Below are 23,821 nucleotides of genomic sequence, written 5' to 3' on the forward strand. Positions count from 1 at the left end.
TGTACCACTCCTCTTTCCCTGCAAGAAGATCTCCAAAGACAAAGGAAAAAATAAAGGCAAATAGCTCTTATAGTACATGTAAAAATACAAATAAGAGATAGACTATTGTGAGTAGATAAATGTAGTACTTAAGGATTATAAATACTCACCTACATAACAACATTCTTGATACAAGTTGCTCCAATGAAAGTACATATGCATCATATCAAAGGATGGTTCAAATTGACACACTGATTTTGTCCCTTCTCTGACATCTCCCCTCGAAAGATGGCTCAAATGGGAATGGAACATTGGTTATTGCCCCCCCGCCCCCCTCCCCCCATTAAACAATGTAAAATTCCCACTCATTTCATTTTATAGAGTTTTCAGTTACTATCAAGTGCAATGAGAGATAATCATGATATTAACCTCTTACTCTGTTAGTCATCAACCTCTATATCTGAAGAGGCCATCATATTGATATAATGTTAGTCAGATTTGTGTACTTCCAATCATCAACCGAACTCCTTTATTTTGATAGTCAAGGCCTATTTGATATCCTCATTAGCCTTAAATATTGGATGTAATGTCCCCGTCTTGGGACATCATTAATTTACTCGATAATTCCTGATTTATACTTGGAACAGTACTTCCCCATATTTCATGAGTTTTTAATCATTTTTTACTCCGTATTTGATATTGCATGCTCAACCCTCATGACTGAGCATGTTTGTCTCTCCCTCTTATATCTTCATTTTCTTTAAAGACTTCTCTTTGTAACTTGTCCTATTAGGAATGACCATATAATGGCCACTTTGCTCTTAGTAGAATAAAATATATGAATCATTAGATAACTATTTACTGGTTAATGTCTTTACTTGCCTTTCTCTAAAGCTCCATTCTGGCTGTTCTAAGTTTTATTTTGAATCTCTGATGTGGATGCTCATTCTCAATCTCTGAATATTCCTATTCAACCCTTGCTGGATCTGACGTTTACAGTATTAAATTGGCTACTAGCTATTTATTTGGTTTTTCCCTGTCTGCTAAACTTCCATGGTGATTATTTAATTCTGAAACTACAATAAACACTAGATGTTTGGTCTTCAAGAAAGGATTTATCCAATTGAAACTACAATAACATTCTAAAATTGCATTGAACATATTAATATAAAATTAAAAAACTAACAGATTGACCAAACTGGAAATCTAGAAAACTCTTCAATAAATTTAGCATAACTAATGAAATCTTCATTATGCTCTTAAAATAATATTTCTATACATGCAATTCATGGAGGGAATTTCCTCTAATGGATATGAAGGTTTAGCCCCTGAATCCAATCCAAAAACCGAGAGGCTTTTTGTCCATCGGTCAGAAGATAAAAACTAGATGTCTGGTCTTCAAGAAAAGAGCTCTGGCTAAAAAGGATGATCTTCATCAACACCCAACTCCTTCTATAGGCACATTGAAAGAATACTATTTTCTTGTTTTTTTCATTATTCCTCCAAAAGTAATTTTACAAAGTGTCTAGAAAGTCCTTTTAAAGTGACATTACTTTTGGAGCCCATTCCTAGCAATACTTTATGATTATGGAATAAATACAAGCTTCCTTTATGAACATAACATGAAGTTACCTTTTAAAGTTAAATTATTAAATTATTCCCCTTGCACCATCCCATTAACTTACTGTTTCTTAAAATTTTGAAAATTTGTACCAGTGCAAGGTTTGCATAGAAATTTGACAATTAATAAGGAGTAGTAGGTCAAAGGGATTGTGTGAATTAAGAATTAAACCCTGCACACACTGAACTATGTTTCTCAAACATAATGATTAAGTTGACTCAAGTTTCAACACTGCTGCTAAGAACATATTAATTGGAAATGATTAGTATCTTAGGGATATGTATGGTGGCAACTCCACATTTGCAGTTTGTTTATGTAAGCTTCATACGGATATCAACTATCGTTGTGATAGTCAATTCTCAAATGAATTGTAAGTAGCCTTTATGTACCAAGAATGAATATCTTTTTATTCTTCTGATTGCCAGATATATCCTTAGATGGAACTTATGAGACTGTCAATTAAGACTCTGCAAAATCTGCTTTTACTTGATAGGCTACATTCATTACATTTTCTAATATTGTCCAAGAAACATAGTTAAAGTTGATAGTAATCCAGTAACCACAATCTTTAAATGGATTTTTTGCCTTCAATGAGTGATGTGAGTGCTGTCAATGGTTATGTAGATAGAGGGCATCTTTCAATTCCCACAGGCTTGTAGGTATGTCAATTTTTTCCTAAAGAAATATGCTGCCAGATACTCCAGTAGCTGACATATAAGTGTCATCCTAGAGAAGCTTCAGGAAACTTTTAAAGATATACTAATTGCTCATTCCCCCTCCTAATCTCAGAAAGTTGCCCACACTATAGGGTGAGGGTGTTTGATTTAATCAACTCATAATACATGACAATATAAATTATCAGCTTTCTCTGGAGACAAAATATATGGTCATGTCTCTTTTCTTTCGTAATTGTTTTTTATGTATTTCTTATAGTTTCTTAGATGAGGCTCCAATATTTTGAGGTGCAAATTGAAGGATATTATCATAGGTGCCTAATTCAAAACAACTACAAATAGGCTCTGTTAAGTTTCAGGATTTGCACCCTACTGAACTGGCAATGTTCAGTAACCCTTACTTAACATGGGAGTCATTTCATTATGTGAGACTGGATAATGAAATGAAACCTCCAAATTCTAGGCCGGCTCCTATTAGATCTTGCAATGAAACACTCTAAAACTTAATGAAAACTTAGAGGGAAAAGGTAAGAAAGTGCAGAAAATAAACCTAAAACCTAAAGCTTAAACTACGAAAAGAGGTGATACACCAAAAGTTACTATGAAGACGTAACACACATGTAACAAAGAGGATTATATAGTTCTATGAAATACAGATAAAGCACATCAACCTGTAAAGGCTTGCACAAGTGATTTATGATAAGGTTTCAATACTGAAACTACAAAAAGAGGATAAATTTCTACTTCACTTTGACTAATTTCACCTATAAACACATATCATAACCTGCAAGCAGACTTACTTTTCCACAAAAAGGTGCTGGAATGAGACAGAAAACAGGGAATAATGTAAACATTCACAGGTTAACTTATCAAATCATTCAAAAACACACACAGAATTTGTAGAAAGGAAAAGAGCTTAACAATTTAATTCATAAAGCATAATCACACTGCTGTCACTGGCATTATTTCTTCAAAATGTTGAATTACAGACCCTGTAACAAAGCTTAGGACTCCAAAGATGTCTCAAAACTCTATCATAAAATCAGAACCCCTTTTCAAATGAGTTAAAAAACTCATTAAGTACCATCCCAGCTCCTTGGGTCGAATGCAGAAATAAAGCCTGGAAATGAGGGCTTAGAAACTTCCAAAAATAAAGTTTCATAACTTATTTGACTCCACTAACTCATAACTGCCCCCATGACTCATCAAAACCTTCCTAAAAACGCTTCAACAAGTCATAAAGACCCACAAACTGACTTGACAAAGCCAAATCCGACCCCCTATATTTTCTCCACATGTTTTCCAACTAATTCCCCTCTTAAAGACCATTACATGAGCATACAAGATGACTTATTTTCTTTTGCATGGCAAATAGGAAAGAATATTCAATGAGTTATAATTACGTCATTTAAATATTTCTCTTTACATTAACACATATGCAAAAGATATGATTTAAAATAATGTTCTTGCATTTTAGAATAAGAAGATAATATTAAACGATTAGAATTAATCATTTAAATATTATTTCTTTATCATAATTAATAACAACATTATAAACTTTTGAAAACAAACTTCTAAGACATCAACAATTAACTCTCCTCACCCATCTCAAATTTAAAAAAAATTCAAAAAAGATGTAAAATCCCATGAAAAACTACGGATCTCAAATGTTTATCAAGAATAATAAAGGATATTATATCCTTCCTCAACCCTAAAAAGGTATTCATTTTTTTATCTGCTCATTCGAGATGAATCCAGAAGAGAAATGAGGGTAAAGTAAGGGTTTCAACCGCCACGAGAGAATTTTACTTGATGCTTGATTGCTTCTCTGTTGTTCTTTAATGAAGGGAAATCTTGAGGTTGCCATCCTTTTACTTGCTGGAATCAGAGACAAAGCTCGGATTCCTTCATTCTTTCAGCAAAAATCCACGAACATATGAGGTTTTTTTTTTTAAATTTCTTGAACATGTTTATTTCAGTCACCACAGCTGCTCAAAGATATGTTTTAAAAACTTGTCATAAAATCAAATTCTTGCTATGTTTTATATTGTTCCTTAGATAACATAACATAGTGGCTTTTCTTGCTGTGATTGGGCTCCATGCTATGATATTTGTGTGCTGTTTGAGATTTTAAAACGCCACCATAAATGATGCTTTCTGCTGGAACGAATTTGAAGCTTTGCTGAATGGGTTTGCTGCTACATACGGGTTTGAATTTTTAATGAATCTTGGAAATGATCTTGCATTATAACAAACTTCAAGCCGAGTTTCTCAAGAACTCTTGCTATAATGGATGCTGATAAAATACTTCTCTCTGCATTAAGTTTTCTATGATCTTTGGTCTGTTGATGGACGAACTTCTTCTTCACTGAAGATGTGCTTTTCTAACCCGTATACTACTGTAGGAGACAATTTTCAAATGGATTTGCAAAAAAATCTGAATGAGTTTATTACTTGGTGACATGTGGTCTTTTGCTGGATACTTCTGTGTCCTGTATTCATAATCAAAATCTAGGTCAAAGCTTCACAAGTTTACATTCTTTGCAATTTTTATTCTAGCAAATTTGAATTCTTCATCGGATTTATTCAGAACGTCTGTGTGTCATCTTTATCTTTTGGAGCATGTACAAGTGCTTCCACAACATAATTTCCATTCAAGATATTCAGGCAAATAGCCATTCCAGTTATTTTCCTTACAGCTAATTGCCTTCACTTGAAGGATTCCATGTCTTTTTGGTCCAATGCATGATACTGAACTACTCTTATTAGCCAGTGCCAAAGTTGTGTTATACCATGCACTCTCTGTGATTGGTATTCCTAAGGCCTGCTACATTTATGGTAGACTGCAAAATCAACAAAAGAACTTAAAAAAAAGCCCCTGTGATGTTAAGCGATACAAATGACACAACTTTTCTTGCCAATCTGGTTTGCTTGACTAACCCAGCTGAAGATGGAACTCTTATTCTTTGTTCTTGACTATAGCATTTGTGAATACTCCTTTTCCGTTAATGACCAGCACATGTTTTTACTATTGAGATGATTTTTTCGAATGATACTGTTATGCTATTGAAATTCTTTTCCATGGCTGTAAATGTCTGCTGCTGTTCTTTGAGATGGAACAAAATAAAAATAAAAATTTGTCTCTGGGACCAAATATGTTGCTGGGACATATAGCACATGTAAGCAACCCTTTTCTTCTACTTGCAGATAACACTAAAGCCTCTGTTGCTGTTTTCATCTCATAATAAATATCATTATGCTTGTCAAAAGAAAATAAAGGTTCATCACCATTATATATGCTATGAATACCATCCGAGACAACACTTGGAGAGCTGGTATAAATAAGCTCCTTGACTTTGCATTTAGGGCCCATACTTATTACATTCTTTGTACCTTGAATGTAGTGACATCATAATTCAGTGATATTAAACCTTGGGCAATGTAATAACCCCAACAGGTTATAACTCCTTCAAACACCAAAATTCTTTATACTTCAGTTGTTTGACATTTCGTCAAACACTTTGCAAGCAAGCTCTGATACCACTGTAATAACCCTCCTCAAATCTGCCCTCAAAAATGTTGATGAAAGCTCAAGGAATTTCATCAAACAATTCACATGCAACGGACGTATGACTGATATAGTATTTCAGCTAGCTTCAAATGACTTTTTTTCAATTTGCATTAATGAGAATCTTGTGCTAGAAGACTCCAAATGGACTACACAATGGCCTAACATGAGTGTGTTACTAATTTTGACAATATTCAGTGCATATATATGATCTAAGCATGAGAAATGAACACCCACAGCCAACTGGCTTTTAACAAACAATTGGTATGCAAACTAACTAGCTGATAAATAATGATATTAAATTGCTTAAATGACACCAGCAACTATTATCTTCTTAATTGCAATGAAAATAACAATGCTCATGAAATATGGCCAAGACTTTGGCAATTACATGGATTACAAAATGATAATGCTGGTATAATGCACACTTACAGCTGAAAGCTTATAACACCCTAAAAAGCAATACTAACAGAAGAACCTGGTTGTAGATGGCTGAAATAATTTCCTTCTATGCTGCCCCTTCTGCTTTGCTTTTTGCGAACTGCTTTTTCGGCCTGCTTTTTTGTACCCGCTTTTTCAGCCTGCTTTTTCGGTTCTGCTTTTTTCGGACAGCTTTTTCGTACCCGCTTTTTTCAACCTGCTTTTTCGATTCCGCTTTTTCGGACTGCTACTATGTTGAATCTCAAGACCATATCTTTCAATGGCGTCAAGATTTACAGCCTGAAGGGATTTCGTCCTCCAAACTATTGAGACATAATCTCCAGAAAATTTCTCTATTTCTTTAATATTTCCAAGCATGGATAAATGAGAGCTATCCTCTTTCTTTTAATCCCTTCCTCACTTGCTCCACGCTTCCGTCTTGCCAATGTGGGATAATACATGAGTTTTAATATAACTTCTTTTTTTTTTTTCCTTATGCAAAATCCATGTATGTACTCAAAAGGGGGACTCTTGATTTTTTATAAAATCACTTTATGAAACATTATAATATTTAATTTAAATAGTCACTTTACCGTTGTAACTTCAAACATTAAAATAATATACCAAATAAACTCGAAATCCTACATATAATAGCTCATCAGAAAGAGCCCAACAAAACGCATCTCATCCTGTCACTGAAAATTGAAGGCACTGCATCCCCCTATTGGCTTACTAAAAATAGTAAGTCTTTCCGAAAACCCAACAAACGAACTCCGTTTGGCCTGTAATTAAATTTGACTAGGCCAAATAACCTTAGGATCCCCTTTTGAAGTCCTGGTTAGCCCTCGGGACCATACAAGAATGGGCTAATGACAACATACCTCCAAACTGGCAAAGTGGGGGACATTACAGGCAATAATGTTGTAAATGTGTAGTTTGCAATAGCTAGCTGAGCTGCACTTATAAAGATTACATTGTTTCCACCATGAGCCTTTTGTAATTTGGCTCCTTTTCCGTTCCCTTTTTAAGTTGCTTTCACTTGAAGGATCTCTTTTACACATTTCATTTGAGAACTCTCCGTTTTTGTATGCTGAAATGATGCTCTCCTGACTGTTAGGATACTTTTGATTATTTGATGTTGTATAAATTGTATTGCATGAGGTTCGAGCGCAGGCTCGTGACACTCATAAATGACTTTTATATCTTTCAGCTTCTTGTCTTTCGTAATGAAATGCACCAACAGATAGAGTATGTAGTCGTAGAGATAAGTAGTCATTGCTTAGATCCTTCGGGATCTAACATCAGTTGCTTTCATGTTTTTTGCAGATGCTGAAGATCATGGAGTTCGGAGCTGAATTCTGCTATGCCAGAGAAAGAGTGCATAACCAGTCAAAGCAACAGGCAATGACTGGTTATCTCTACTCTTTATTTCTTTCATTCATATGTATCTTTGTTTATGCATTTCCTTATGAAAGAAACCTAGCTAGTTATACTCACGGCTTGTGTGAGATCCTTTTCCGTTCAGCATATCATTTCATTTCATTGTTTGAAAACATCAATGTATATTTGAAAGTAAATAAATAAAAGGACATTTCCTTTGTTTAAATGAAACAAATGGCATTTTTGTACCTTCTATTGCATGTATACTTAAAATTTTACACGTGTGCAAAATTTCAGTAACAGGCTCCTTACAAGCATTAGATTTGCAACTCAGAAAAGAAGGATTTGGCAATAAACAAGCACAAGCATATAGAGATATATAATATGAAAATGAAACCTCAAATCACATTAAATATATTGTCATTTAATTAAATAATGTTTAGATATTGTGCGCTATTACTTACTACAACGAGAAGCCATAAAGACCCTATGTTTTAGTTCATTACTGCTACAATACAATTTAGATAAAACGTACATTCAGTGAGAAATACAAGTGATTTATCTATAAGAAAACTGAATGTTGAATTTTTCTTTAGGACAACCAATGTAGAAATTTGAATAGATCAACCAAAATATTATGAATTTAATGCATACCTGTAACAGTTTGTTGGCTTCACTAAGTTTGTAACCTAGAATCCAATACATATATGAAAGCTGCAGTAAAAAAATACTTTAAATTTAGATAATGATACACCATTAACTCATAACCACAAAGTTTATAGTGTGTTTTTGATAATGTACTTCAGTTTTTCTCATTCACCAGATATAGGAAAAAAGGGAAACTTAATGAGGAAATTTAAAATTGAAAAACAGGACCCTGTTTTTTATAAAATTTGAATCTAAAATAACTTGCACTGCAATGTCCATATCACTTGTTGATACCTACTTCTCAAGGTCAGTAAGGTGAGATCATACCATGATTAGGACAACGCCAACTTTCTAAAATGCAGAAACTACAAAAGAAACACTAGACGGCAATATTAAAAAGTCATTTTTTCTCAACACAGCCATTTTTACAAAGGGATGTTGCTAGGATCCTCAATCTGTGAGTGTCAATTTTCCTGGCAGGTTCTTATGAATTCCTCTGTTTGCTGATCTTAATAAGAAATGCTATTGGGAGTCTCTGATCAACAGCTACAGGACTAGAATGGAATCGTGGAAGGGAGAGTGGCTTACCTCTAAGTGAAGAATTTAATTATTGAAGGCGGTTGTGTCTGCAATACCAATCTATTCAATGGCTTGTATGAAGTTGACAAAGTGGTAAGGAAACATCTAATCCTAACATGCTCCTATGCCAAATCATTTTGGAAGTTCTGCATGCAAAAACTAAGATGGTGTTGTTTAATACCCAAGGATATCAATCAATAGTTTCTCATGTGGCCCTCTAATAAGAAATGACTCTTTTCTATCTTTTGGTCTGTCCTACCCTCCTTTCTTGTGTGGGAAATTTGGAAAGAATGCAATAGAACTTCCCAAGATAAAGAGATGGTGTAGTAATCCTGTTTGATTATAACTTAAAAATACACTACAATTCAGCCTGCTGACAATTCGTCAAACACTTGCCAAGCAAAAATCATCAACCAATATCAAGAGTTCAACCAGATCTCCTAATGCGAAAAAATCTTTTCACCAAACTATCATATAATGCTGTTACATCCCAAATCTTGCCCTAATTTTTTTTTTATATAGCCATTGAACCAAAATAAGATTTTGATGATCAAAGTAGTTTTAGTCGTTATATTCATGTGAAATGGATTTAGTTTTTAGTCGTTATATTCATGTGAAAAGGATTTAGTTTTAGTCGTTATATTCATGTGAAATGGATTTAGTTTTTAGTCATTATATTCATGTGAAAAGGATTTAGTTTTTAGTTGTTATATTCATGTGAAATGGATTTAGTTTTTTTTTTGTCGTTAAATTCAATAAATCGTTATATTCATGTGAAATGGATTTAACTTAGTCATTATATTCATGTGAAATGGATTTAAGTTTCTAGTCGTGAATACAGTTTATAGCCGTTGAGTTTATACTGTTTTGTAGCCATGAGAAAAGAATATAGTTTTAACCATTATTCAATCAATTATTATTTATGATGGAAATTCCTGCTACATTAGTAAATTATTAATTGTGCAATTGATGTTTTCTTTTGCGAGAATGTTGTCTTGAAGGTTACAGGATAAGGACTCAAGAAGGAAGGGAAAGCATTACGAAATGAGGTCATCTGGAAATTGGGACTATCATGTGACCTAGTTATCAGGAATATCAGGTTTGATCAAAAGACGCCTTGGCAAGGTTGATAGGCTTGACAATTAAAGATCAAAGTGGAATGATTACATGAGCTAAAAAAAAAAAAATTAATAATAATAATAATGATGCAAGATTTTTAAATCAAATAAATAAGTTCTTACCTTTATTTATTAAATACATAATATCATTTAATATTATATCATTATCTTGGTTAGAATCACAATCAAATAACTTCAAAGTGGCACCGTTATAATGGGATCTCCAAAACAATAATGTCACTTTGAATATATCCAACTATAATTTAACCAAAATAACCATATAACATTAAATCGTAAAAAAACCTTTCACTTTCTTGTCCCAGGGTTTCATATTCTCAATCGGTGGGAATTTTAAACATCTTCCAACCTTGTAACGGTAGGAGATGAAGAGCCGGCCCGCAATTCTTTTTATTCAAGCTTTGTCGCTTTCTATAAACCAGTATCAATGCATCCGCCTGATCGCGTCTTCTTCATGGTAGTCGGTATTAATTAACAAGAAGCCGAGTGGGATAAGTGAAAGCAACTCTCTCTGCCGTAGTTTTGGTTTTCCTTTAAAAGATCTCCCAAAATTCCGTCTAAGTATCATTCGTCTGCAGTCTTGTTTGATGAGTCACGAATTCATTCATTGAAGCAAACATGAAGCCCATTTTTGTGAGTCGGGATCCAGACTATATAGAAGACTTCATAAGCAGAGCACTCAACAAAGCGTAGACAAGTAAGGTGTTTTAATAACATTCACATTTCCTTGCTCACGGGTTCCATTATTTATGTCTTCTTTCTTTCTGAGTCGAATTAGAATAGAATGAATACTGAGTCGTATCATCACATCTGTGCTCATCGTAATGATAGAAAATCAGCTGAGTTGTAAACGCTGTTTAGCAATCAAAGTAGATGATGCTTAGGCAAATATTAAGACTTCTGATCTTCTTTTATTTGTCTGATATTTTCCCATCATTCACTGCTACTCTGAATATATAACTATAGCAATGTTAGCCCGTATCCTAAATCTGTAGCATTGTGTCATGGATTGTTTTTAATCAATCAGAATCAGTAATATGATTGACACTGAACAACCAGGGAAACTCTAAGAATGAAAAATCATAATCTTATGAATAAGATTTAAGGAGTTCAGGCACCAAGGAATCACCGATCTAAGGATCTGTTAATGGTGGTGGTGTAGATGAACCTGATACAAGAAAAGAAGGAAAAATGTTAATAACTAATTACAATAATCTGATTTGCTCATGTAATCCACTTTGATAATTAATTGTCAAGCTGAGCGGTAGAGATCGGGTTACAAAACCCACCTCTGAAATCTCTGGCCAGGGTGAATAAAGGGGCATTCATGCCACAACAAAAAAAATCGCGTTGTTGTCCTGATACTTCAGCCATTCAATCGAATAGTTGATGGGACCTCAACCCACCTGAGTACTCCGATGACTGGATCGATGAACATCCCAAGCCTGACCTCAGGGTAGGGAGGGCCGTTCTATTTAATTAGAACCTGTGGGGATAAGTAAAAAGGTCCGCGGTTGGGAGGTTAAGCCCATGATAATGCTTTCCTCTCACCAAAGTCAGAGCTTGGACAATTAAATGGAAAAGTCTCTCAAGAAATAAAAGTACGTATCTCTATTTTATTTAGGTTCTTATATATATATATATATATATATATATATATATATATATATATATATATATATATATATATATATATATATATATATATATATATATATATATAATAGAAATATCAAAAATAGACTCTTTAAGTATCTTAGAAGCAGCTTTCTCACAATATTTTAGATTAAGGTTGAAATTAGCAATCTTAAACGGTAGAATAAAGTTTGATATTCAGTAATTAATAATAGTTTCAAAACTTGAGATTTACTTTAAAAAAATAGAGTTAGATAAACAAACAGATAACTAGAATATTAAATTTAGCTAGGTGTAGAGTGACCGGATGCTACATATGGTATCAGAGCACTGGGTTCAACACTGAACCTGGGGCTCATCTCGTTCATGAAATCTAATGAAGATGAATACAATATAGGATGATAATACGTAGAACACCCCGCAAGAAAATTCAAAAAAACATGACTAAGTACGACTATTCTTACTACTCGGAACCTCGAGATGAGGAAACATTGTACCAAGCCATACAACGGATGAAGAACGAAAGGATTCGATGGACCCCGGCCAAGAAAGCAACATACAGGAACAAATTGATTCAGATTTGGAACGCTCAGCAGAACAATTCCCTTCTTCATTTTCATAGATCTTGGATGATACAGGACATATACCAAATTAAGCCAGAAGTCGCAAAACAAAAATAAAAACATACTCTATGAGTGTAGACAACCTCATTAGAGGAATTTTTGTAATAAAGGATTGCTTTGTCGAGCAATGTGAAAAATGATTTTTTTTGCTTTGTTGAGCAATATTTGAAAATAATAATATCTTGCTTGCCGAAGCAAAGGATATGTTTTTGACAATTAAGCTTTATCAAGCAATAAGATGTAAACTTTGCAAAAATTGCTTTGTAGAGCAATGGATATGATTGGTAATTTAATCTTGCATATTGTGCGATAAAATAAATAAATATCTTGGCAAATTATGGGGATTAAACTTTTCTTTTGCTAAAATTATAAATTTTGTAAACTAACAGGTGCATTTTCCGAAAATACAACATGAATGACAATGAGGGTGTGGAAAACCGAGAAATAGTTCGAGAGAATCAACAAACCTCCAACAAATTATTACTTCAAATTCTTCAAGAAACACAATTAAAACTGGAAGCAATGGATTAAAGAATGAGTGAGATGGCAGCCCAAATGGGGCAACAACATGGAGAAATGCAAGAGGCACCTAGAGTTGACACTGAAATCTCGGAACATAATAAGACTCCCTCCCCTAAGCAAACTAATAAATAGAAGAAAAAGGAAATTGTAGCTGATTTATCAGCTGATATTAAGAAAATAAAACCTCCAAAATTTTGTGGTACTGAATCAAGGGAAGAAGCTGAGGCATGGTTGACAGAGATGGAGCAATACTTTGAGATCCGGAACTATTCAGAGACTTCTAAGGCGGTCTGGGGTATATACCAATTCACTGGGGAAGCAGCAACTTGGTGGGGAAACACTAAGGTAGAATTGAACATTAGATCTACTGACATAACTTGGGAAAAGTTTGTCAACATTTTTAAAACACGGTGACTACCTCAAACCTTCTACGATCAGAAACTCATGGAGTTTCAGAATTTGAAACAGGGGGAAATGACAGTTCATAAATACTAGGAGAAATTTATCAGATTACTTAAGTACGTACCCCCTTACCAACAGGATATCAATCTAAAAGTAAGAAAGTTTATCATGGGATTGAATAATAGAATAGGGGGAGCCGTAGATGTCTTAGCACCTCGAACCATGGAAGAGGCTTTGGAGAAAGCTGTGCGCCAAGAGCATAAGGTCAAAAAGGATGATTCTTTTAGGGACAGCAAGAGAAAGACTAACTAGAATTCAGAAGTTGTCGAACTTGGACCACCAAGGAAATAGATTAAAGATTTTAAGAGCAACAAACCAGAAAATAGAAACAGTGGAACCAGAGAAAATCAGGGAAATGTTCATATAAACAAAAATGAGAGGAATAGTGAGAAAAAAGGACCACCAGGAGGTTGTTTCATCTGTAAAGGAAAACATTTTAGAAGACAATGCCCTAACCTCAATAAACAACGACGCCCATCCTTGCCACAACAACAGCAGGCTTTTCAACAAAGAATTCATGCAGCCTTGGATAATCAATAGGCAAAGCAACAAATAGGCCCTATTGAAACACTAGGTAAGATTTATGGTAACCCAGTAACTATTCTTATTGATACTGGAGCAACAGAATGTTTATTTTCACCTAGACTAGTAAGTAAATTTCCAAAAAGATCTGGCTTTATGGCAAATCCGTGGACAGTCGAATATGCAAACCAGACAAGGGCTAAGGTAGAGCAATGTTTGTTCGAAGCTCAGGTTGACTTTCCAAACTTCTCTATAGAACTAAATTTATATGTAGCACCATTAGGATCATATGACATTATTATAGGAATAAATTGGCTCAGCGAGCACAAGGCTAAGTTAGATTGTCTAGCCAAAACAGTAAGTTGTGTGGATGACCGAGGCAAGCCTACAAGTATTTCAGGGGTTAAAATAAGAGCTCAACAGATTTCAGCAATGCAGCTTAAGAGGTATGGAAGAAAAGGTTGTGAAATTTTCGCAGTAAAAATTGAAGATTTAAGAGAAACCACACTCGGAGATGACTATATTTATGAAGATGGGGAAATTAAAAAAAAACTAAAAGTATCATTTGAAGAAAAATATCCCAGATGTATTTCTTGAAAAACTTCCTGGATTACCCCCTTCCCGGATATTTGACTTCTCCATAGATTTAGTACCAAGAGTGGAACCTATATCAAGAGCCCCATACAGGATGACCACTACAGAACTTATGGAATTACAGATTCAGTTACAAGATATGTTGGATAAGAAAATGATTCAACCCAGTGTTTCACCATGGGGAGCCCCTGTATTGTTCGTAAGAAAGAAGGATGGAACCATGAGACTGTGTATAGATTATCGGATGCTTAATAAGGTCACCATCAAAAATCGGTATCCGCTACCCAGGATAGATGATCTGTTCGATCAAATGAAAGGTGCGACTGTGTTTTCGAAAATCGATCTGAGATCAGGATATCATCAATTACAGATTAAGGAATCAGATATACATAAAACTGCTTTCAGAACTAGGTATGGACATTATGAGTTTACAGTCTTACCATTTGGGGTAACTAATGCCCCTGCAGCCTTCATGAATTTAATGAATAGCATATTTCATGATTGTCTAGACAAATTTGTGTTAGTATTCATAGATGATATTCTTATTTATTCTAGAAATGAAGAAGAACATCAGAAGCATTTAGAGATAGTACTATAGAGACTTAGGGAACATAAACTGTATGGGAAATTATCAAAGTGTGCTTTCTATCAGAAGGAAATCCAGTATCTAGGGCATATAATTTCAGCAAAAGGTATAGCAATAGATCCATCTAAGATTAAGGCGATCAAAGAATGGCCAATACCGAAAAATTTGTCAAAGACTTTTCAAGAATAGCTTATCCAATCACAACACTTCAAAGAAAGGGAAAGAAATTTATTTGGACAGAAAAATGTCAATCAGCTTTTGAATTTCTAAAGGAGAAACTGACTACTGCACCTATTTTAATAGTACCCGATCCTCAGAAACCATTCGTGGTAATCACTGATGCTTCAGGAGAAGGATTAGGGGGTGTATTAATGCAAGAGGGACAAGTCATTGCTTATGAGTCTAGAAAGTTGAAGAATTATGAACAAAACTATGCACCACATGATTTGGAATTAGCAGCCATAGTACATGCTTTACAAATGTGGAGGCATTATCTGATTGGAAAACCCTTTGAACTACGATCCAATCATCAAAGTTTAAAATATATTTTTTCAGCAAAATTTGAATGCTAGACAAAGGAGATGGTTAGAGTTTCTAGCAGATTATGAATTTGACATAAGCTACATTAAGGGAAAAGAAAAGAAGGTAGCCGATGCCCTAAGTCGAAGGAGGCACATTTCAGCAATGACTAAGGTAAAATTTCAATTGAGAGACCAAATTTTACAGCATTTGGAGGATGATGATTTTTATGCAGAAATCAGTTTGGCACTTATTAGAGATCCATAGGACCCCAAATATACAGATTTTGAATTAGAGGAGGATGGACTATTGAGATATCGTCACATGATTTATGTACCCAATCAATCTGAATTACGTACATTAATTTTAGGGGAATATCATTCAGCTCCATATTCAGGACACCCAGGAGTCACAAAAATGATAGCAGATATAAAACCTTTATACTATTGGAAAGGAATGAAAAAAGAGATAATTGAAACAGTAGCAAGTTGCTTAGAATGTCAAAGGGTGAAAGCGGAACATAGATGCCCAGCAGGACTATTACATCCAAATGAGGTACCTGAATGGAAATGGCAAATAATAACCATGGATTTCGTACAGGGGTTACCTATGACTAGAAATCGACACAATACCATTTTGGTTGTGGTTGATAGACTGACTAAGATAGCACACTTTATTCCAAGGAATTTATCTGATGAAGCATCCGAGATAGCTCAAAAATTTATAAAAGAAATTTTCAGATTACATGGGGTACCAGAGAAAATTATTTTAGATCGTGATGCAAGAGTAACTTCTAGATTCTGGCAGACATTATTCTCAGCCTTGGGTACTAAATTGAATATAAGTTCAGCATATCATCCTAAGACAAATGGTCAAACAGAATGAGTTAATCAGGTATTAGGGGATCGTTTAAGGGTTTATTGCATGGATCGACAATATCAATGGGAAACGTATCTACCTTTGGTTGAATTTGCATACAACAACTCTTATTAGTCCTCAATTAAAATGGCACCTTTTGAAGCCTTGTATGGCTGTAAGTGCAGAACCCCAGTAAGCTGGAATCAATTAGAAGACGGAGTTATAGTTGGCCCAGAGATGCTTCTAGAAATGGAAGAACAAGTACTTCAAATCCGCCAGAGATTGAAAGAAGCTAATGACAGACAAAAAAGTTATGCTGATGCAAAAAGAACACCTAGAGAATTCACTGTAGGGGACAAGGTGCTATTAAGAATTAAGCCCCAAAAAAGTACTATTAAATTTGGTAAAAATGCTAAATTGGCTCCCAAATATGTGGGACCCTTTGAAGTTTTGCAAGTAATTAACCCGGTAGCCTACAAGATTGCTTTACCTCCAACCCTTGCCAGGATGCATAACGTCTTTCATGTGTCCTACCTTAAAAATTTTGTTAGTCATCATGAACATATGATTGACTGGAAGCTATTACAGGTACGTTGCTAGGGGTGGTAGAGGTAAAGCCAACCAAACTACTCGAGGTGCATAAGCTGCACTTACGAAATCGAGATGTGACTCAGTGCAAGGTTCAGTGGGACCAGTATTCAGAACATAATGCTACGTGGGAAGACTATCATGATATTTTTCAAAGATACCCTTATTTATTTTCAGAAATTGGAAACTGAATACTTCTCTTACTTTCTAAATTTATTTATTAGTTTACTTTGATACTATTTTCATCGTGGACGATGAAAAACCTAAGGGGGTGGGTATGTTACATCCCAAATCTTGCCCTAATTTTTTTTTTATATAGCCGTTGAACTAGAATAAGATTTTCATGATCAAAGTAGTTTTAGTCGTCATATTCATGTGAAATGGATTTAGTTTTTAGTCATTATATTCATGTGAAAAGGATTTAGTTTTTAGTCGTTATATTCATCTGAAATGGATTTAGTTTTTAGTCATTATATTCATGTGAAAAGGATTTAGTTTTTAGTCGTTATATTCATGTGAAATGGATTTAGTTTTTTTTTGTCGTTAAATTAAATAAATCGTTATATTCATGTGAAATGGATTTAACTTAGTCATTATATTCATGTGAAATGGATTTAAGTTTCTAGTCGTGAATATAGTTTATAGCCGTTGAATTTATACTATTTTGTAGCCATGAGAAAAGAATATAGTTTTAACCATTATTCAATCAATTATTATTTATGATGGAAATTCCTGCTACATTAGTAAATTATTAATTGTGCAATTGATGTTTTCTTTTGCGAGAATGTTGTCTTGAAGGTTACAGGATAAGGACTCAAGAAGGAAGGGAAAGCATTACGAAATGAGGTCATTCGGAAATTGGGACTATCATGTGACCTAGTTATCAGGTATATCAGGTTTGATCAAAAGACGCCTTGGCAAGGTTGATAGGCTTGACAATTAAAGATCAAAGTGGAATGATTACATGAGCTAAAAAAAAAAAATTAATAATAATAATAATAATAATGCAACATTTTTAAATCAAATAAATAAGTTCTTACCTTTATTTATTAAATAGATAATATCATTTAATATTATATCATTATCTTGGTTAGAATCACAATCAAATAACTTCAAAGTGGCACCGTTATAATGGGATCTCCAAAACAATAATGTCACTTTGAATATATCCAACTATAATTTAACCAAAATAACCATATAACATTAAATCGTAAAAGAACTATTCACTTTCTTGTCCCAGCATTTCATATTCTCAATCGGTGGGAATTTTAAACGTCTTCCAACCTTGTAACGGTAGGAGATGAAGAGCCAGCCCGCAATTCTTTTTATTCAGGCTTTGTCGCTTTCTATAAACCAGTATCAATGCATCCGCCTGATCGCGTCTTCTTCATGGTAGTCGGTATTAATTAACAAGAAGCCGAGTGGGATAAGTGAAAGCAACTCTCCCTGCCGAAGTTTTGGTTTTCCTTTAAAAGATCTCCCAAAATTCCGTCTAAGTATCATTCGTCTGCAGTCTTGTTTGATGAGTCACGAATTCATTCATTGAAGCAGACGTGAAGCCCATTTTTGTGAGTCGGGATCCAGACTATATAGAAGACTTCATAAGCAGAGCACTCAGCAAAGCGTAGACAAGTAAGGTGTTTTAATAACATTCACATTTCCTTGCTCACGGGTTCCATTATTTATGTCTTCGTTCTTTCTGAGTCGAATTAGAACAGAATGAATACTGAGTTGTATCATCACATCTATGCTCATCGTAATGATAGAAAATCAGCTAAGTTGTAAACGCTGTTTAGCAATCAAAGTAGATGATGCTTAGGCAAATATTAAGACTTCTGATCTTCTTTTATTTGTCTGATATTTTCCCATCATTCACTGCTACTCTGAATATAGAACTATAGCAATGTCAGCCCGTATCCTAAATCTGTAGCATTGTGTCATGGATTGTTTTTAATCAATCAGAATCAGTAATATGATTAACACTGAACAACCAGGGAAACTCTAAGAATGAAAAATCATAATCTTATGAATAAGATTTAAGGAGTTCAGGCACCAAGGAATCACCGATCTAAGGATCTGTTAATGGTGGTGGTGTAGATGAACCTGATACAAAAAAAGAAGGAAAAATGTTAATAACTAATTACAATAATCTGATTTGCTCATGTAATCCACATTGATAATTAATTGTCAAGCTGAGCGGTGGAGATTGGGTTACAAAACCCACCTCTAAAATCCCTGGCCAGGGCGAATAAAGGGGCATTCATGCCACAACAAAAAAAGATCGCGTTGTTGTCCTGATACTTCAGCCATTCAATCGAATAGCTGATGGGACCTCAACCCACCTGAGTACTCCGATGACTAGATCGATGAACATCCCAAGCCTGACCTCAGGGTAGGGAGGACCGTTCTATTTAATTAGAACCTGTGGGGATAAGTAAAAAGGTCCGCGGTTGAGAGGTTAAGCCCATGATAATGCTTTCCTCTCACCAAAGTCAGAGCTTGAACAATTAAATAGAAAAGTCTCTCAAGAAATAAAAGTACGTATCTCTGTTTTATTTAGGTTCTTTTATATATATATATATATATATTCTGCTGAAAGATTCCTTTCCATGTAAATAGATGTATCAAAAATAGACTCTTTAAGTATCTTAGAAGCAGTTTTCTCACAATATTTTAGATTAAGGTTGAAATTAGCAATCTTAAACGGTAGAATAAAGTTTGATATTCAGTAATTACTGATTAGTAATAGTTTCAAGACTTGAGATTTACTTTAAAAAAATAGAGTTAGATAAACAAACAGATAACTAGAATATTAAATTTAGCTAGGTGCAGAGTAACCAGATGCTACAAATGCAGCCTTTGAAATTTATGATAATAGTAAATATTAAAATTCTGATATGTAGTTCTGAAACATTAACTCCACTAACTGTGCTGATAGATGGGCATATATATATATTTTTCCCTTGTTCTTGTGTTTAGCACTTCTAGAATTCTTGGATTATGAATTATAAATACTTCAAACCAAATTGATGAAAACAATTGTTGAAGGGAACTAATCACTAACAAGAGTCCAATTGAGCTATTAAATGATACAATTAAAACTGGAAATTACATGGAAAATGATTAAAAACCTGGAGCTGTTCCAAATGATATTATGAACTTTCTTTTTACAACTGAAATAAGAATTGCAGCACTCTGGAAATTATCTAGATCCAATCGCAAGCTGGAAATGCAGATTCCTTTCTTGCAAATGTAGTCCCCAATGGATTCCAACTATCGACCAATTTAATTGCAGCCTGTGTGTTAACTCTCAGGTCTAGAATTTGCAAGAGAGATCATGCCCAGACATAGGATCTTGAACGCTGTTGACAGTCCTTAATCAGGCATCCGAAACAGGATATTCTATAGTCCCGATTAGAGAGTGAGTGTACACCAATAGCATGAATTAAGGGCGCCAAGAAATGCAGACTGGATAACCACTGTACTGCAGAAGTAACTATCAACTTCAGCAAATTAGTGCCCTCCAAATCACAGTAGACACAGAAGGAAGACACTCACCAATTCTCAGAATTTAATTACTTCAATTCCACCAGAATTTCACATACTAAAAACTACCAGCCAAAACTTCTTCCAAGAAACAGTAGCAACAGAATGGAAGATTCAATACATAGGAATTCAATGCAATATTCAAACTCCAAGCCCTTATACTTCAGCAAGGGCATAAAACCAAAAACTCGGAATTGTCACAAAGACAACAAAGGCAAAAAGATAATCAAATAATCGGATGCCTTTCTCATCAAACGACCTCATATTTATAATCTTCAAAATGGCTCAAGGTTCCCAAATGAACTTCACTTAAGAAGCTTCCCACACACAACATTAAAATATAAAATGTCATTATAATCTAATTTATTAATTGCTTTTGGCTCCAAAAATAACCTTTTCCACCATAACTTATTATTTTGAAACGTAAGGCCACTGTTTCTTGTTCCCACGATTTAAAACTTTTCGTCCCGGGTCTGTCGAGCTATGATACTAAGGTGACCAACAAACAACACCAACAAAAATAGCAATCTCAGCATATTTAGATGAATAATAATAATAATTCACCCATCTTGTGAAAACAATTGAAGAAGCATCACAATCAAAATCTGACAACACCAAAGTGATACTGCTGATGAAAGATGGTGAATGAACCTAATTGGGTGACTTACTATAAATAGACGCTCCCTCTAAGATTCTTGGAGCCCAAACTAGAAATTTGAAATAAAAAGTGAGAGCATCACCTAACTATTCTAACTCAACTGAGCTCATCAGAACCAACAGATTGACTTACTATAAATGGTAAGCCCCTCAAATGGAGCCAAAACACACCATAGGCTACTAAAAAGCCTATAACCCCATAACTGAGACCCTCAAATCCCACTATCAACTCACGGGGGTCGCGATGGTGAACTGAGCAAGCCAAGTGCATGAACCCACTAAAAATGGGGACATTATAGATGAATTGGGCAGATTTAGCAAGGAAAATAGAACTAATTGGTGGACTTGGTCATAGTCTAGCAAGAAAGACAAGTCTGAGTAAATATACATTCTCAAACTAGGATGATGATATAACTAAAATGTTTCTAGACCCAAAGATACATCCTATTAAGGGGGTTTGGAAGGATAATCTTCCTGCTAAGTGGTGTGGATTGCCTAAAAGCTTGAATGGATAAAAATTAAATTTGATGGTGCCTCAAGAGGCAACCTAAATTCAAGAAATGCAGGATATGTAGCTAGAGATCATACTCAGACAATATTGAGTGAGAAAACCAAATTACTAGAGATCACAACTAATAATGAAGCACAGTTTTGAGTGGCATGTTTGGGGCTAAATTCATGGGTGCATGATAGGAAGATTCTGCCGTGAACAACTCAAAACTAGTCAGGGATGTATCAAGTTGAGAAACTTGGCCTTCTGTGAGGGTTGGAAAAACCTCAAACACATTTTTTTACTGTTCAGCTATTAAAATGGGAGGAGCCACTGAAGATATAGGAAGTGTCGATGTATTTACTTCTAAGGCCGGGATAGAAGGTGTGAAGATAGTGGAGAATGAATCTACATCATCATCTATTGCACCCAAGAAAGGTGCTTCTTGCATAGATGGTCCCTGAGTTTGTTTAGGCCATGGAGGAGATATGATCATGACTTCTCCTTCCTCATCTTCTTTATCAAGTCTTTCATCAGATTCTCCTTCTAACTCTTGATCTTGTTCAGGTGTCTGAGATTATTTAAATCCTTTTCCACCTTTCAATTTGAATTTGAGAGATTTCTTTATTTTAGAGGATGATGCAACATCTTTGCTTGCAATTTCTAATTGTGACTTACTTCCAGGCAGACCAAATTTTCCACAATCCACCTCTATCTTAGGATGCACCCTTTTGAGACCTTTGATTTTCAACCATTTATTGGTGTTTGCCAAGATGGACTTGTAATATCCCAATTTCCAGATTGGCTGATAGAAGATTAAATTTGTAAGAAATCATTAGTACAACATAGCAAATATATATTTAAAATTCAAAAATGTAATGTCCTCACTATTAGGGTTAGTTTGGGACAAGTAATGCCTACAAAATAATGGTTAGAATCACAACAATAACAAAACTAACTATTTTATTCTACCCTCTAATTTAACCCCAATCTTAAGGACATCTCCAAATCGGGCTTCTTAGCTCATTGCTACCTCGTTATCCTCCCAGTAGCACACCCCTTAAGATTCTTCTTGGATGGGCATCCTCTATCCAAGGCTAATCACATATGCATATGTTAACAACATCAAAATATTCTGGCATATTGAATCTCGGCCATGATGGACAATGTAGATCTTAATATCTCACATGCTCCATGCTTTGAATCTCATTAATATCCATGGTGCTAACTAGCATTACAGGACTCGGTGAGTCCTTGCAGGACTTGCCGAGTCTCGAGGCGAGGCTAACAAAACGAGGCCAATGGCCTCTTGCCTCGGACTTGGCCAAGTCCTGGCTGAGTCAAGCCTGACTCGCCAAGTCCTATCAAGGAGACTCAATCAGTAGTCAATGTCCAAGCAAGGGAGCAAAAAAAAAAATTGTTTAATTTTTTATTTTTTTTGGGTATGTTAACATTGAAAAGCATAAGTTAGACCTAAAAAAGGTCATTCTATCGCTTGCAAACACAAAGAATAGAGAAAGAAGAGTTGAGAGAAGAGTATTGGGGTTTTGGGAGATAAATTAGCAAATTGGTTGGCTCTCATCTATCGATTGTTGATTGTTTGTGTCACTTTGTAGCTCACATATATCCATTGAGAGGAGTTAAAAGAAACATTTGGAGGAGGCTTCTTCAAACTTGGGTTACATTTCCATTTTTAGAGAAAATTTGAAGAGGCAAAGTACATTTTTTCTTGTTATTTTGTAGAATTCTTTTACATTCATGAATATTTTTTTATTTGCATGTGTTTGGACTCTTTAGATTTGTTCCATTTTATGGTAATGGAAAACCAGTCTTACACCAGCACGGGGGTGCAGCGGTGCAGGGGGACATCGGGACGAGTTTCAAGTGCAGGAAAAAAATGGCCTTAATTTGGGGATGGCGGGGGGATGGCGAGGGTGTGGCAATGGGGGAGTAGGGGCAAGAGGGGGGAGAGGGTTGCATAGTGTATATATATATATATATATAATATATATAACTGAAAATGTTAATTATGAAATGATACTTCAATATATTATATAACATTAACATACCAAATATAGTTGAATACAATGAATAGAGAAAATTAAAATGCGATTCACAAACCATAAATATTTAATAAGTTCAAACTTGAAACTTGAGACTTCATAACCATTATTGATGACCATTTAACAAATTAACTTAGTTCAAGATGCAAGA

At 34.7% G+C, this 23,821-nt stretch overlaps 1 protein-coding gene across 4 annotated transcripts in view; it reads right to left on the bottom strand.

The window, feature by feature from the left end:
* Positions 1 to 23,821, bottom strand: part of LOC149527999 (phosphoglucan phosphatase DSP4, amyloplastic-like) — a 250,463-nt gene that overhangs the window by 106,746 nt on the left and 119,896 nt on the right. For all 4 annotated transcript variants that reach the window (XM_089809326.1, XM_089809325.1, XM_089809324.1 and 1 more), the window contains one exon: positions 8,297 to 8,356. In XM_089809326.1, the coding sequence (XP_089665452.1) occupies positions 8,297 to 8,356 (60 nt within the window). The remainder of the gene's footprint in view (positions 1 to 8,296; positions 8,357 to 23,821) is intronic.

This window comes from Cupressus sempervirens, chromosome 11 (assembly GCF_028749045.1).
Source record: "Cupressus sempervirens isolate cs-2001-9-10 chromosome 11, ASM2874904v1, whole genome shotgun sequence".
In the NCBI taxonomy this organism is placed as follows: Eukaryota; Viridiplantae; Streptophyta; class Pinopsida; order Cupressales; family Cupressaceae; genus Cupressus; species Cupressus sempervirens.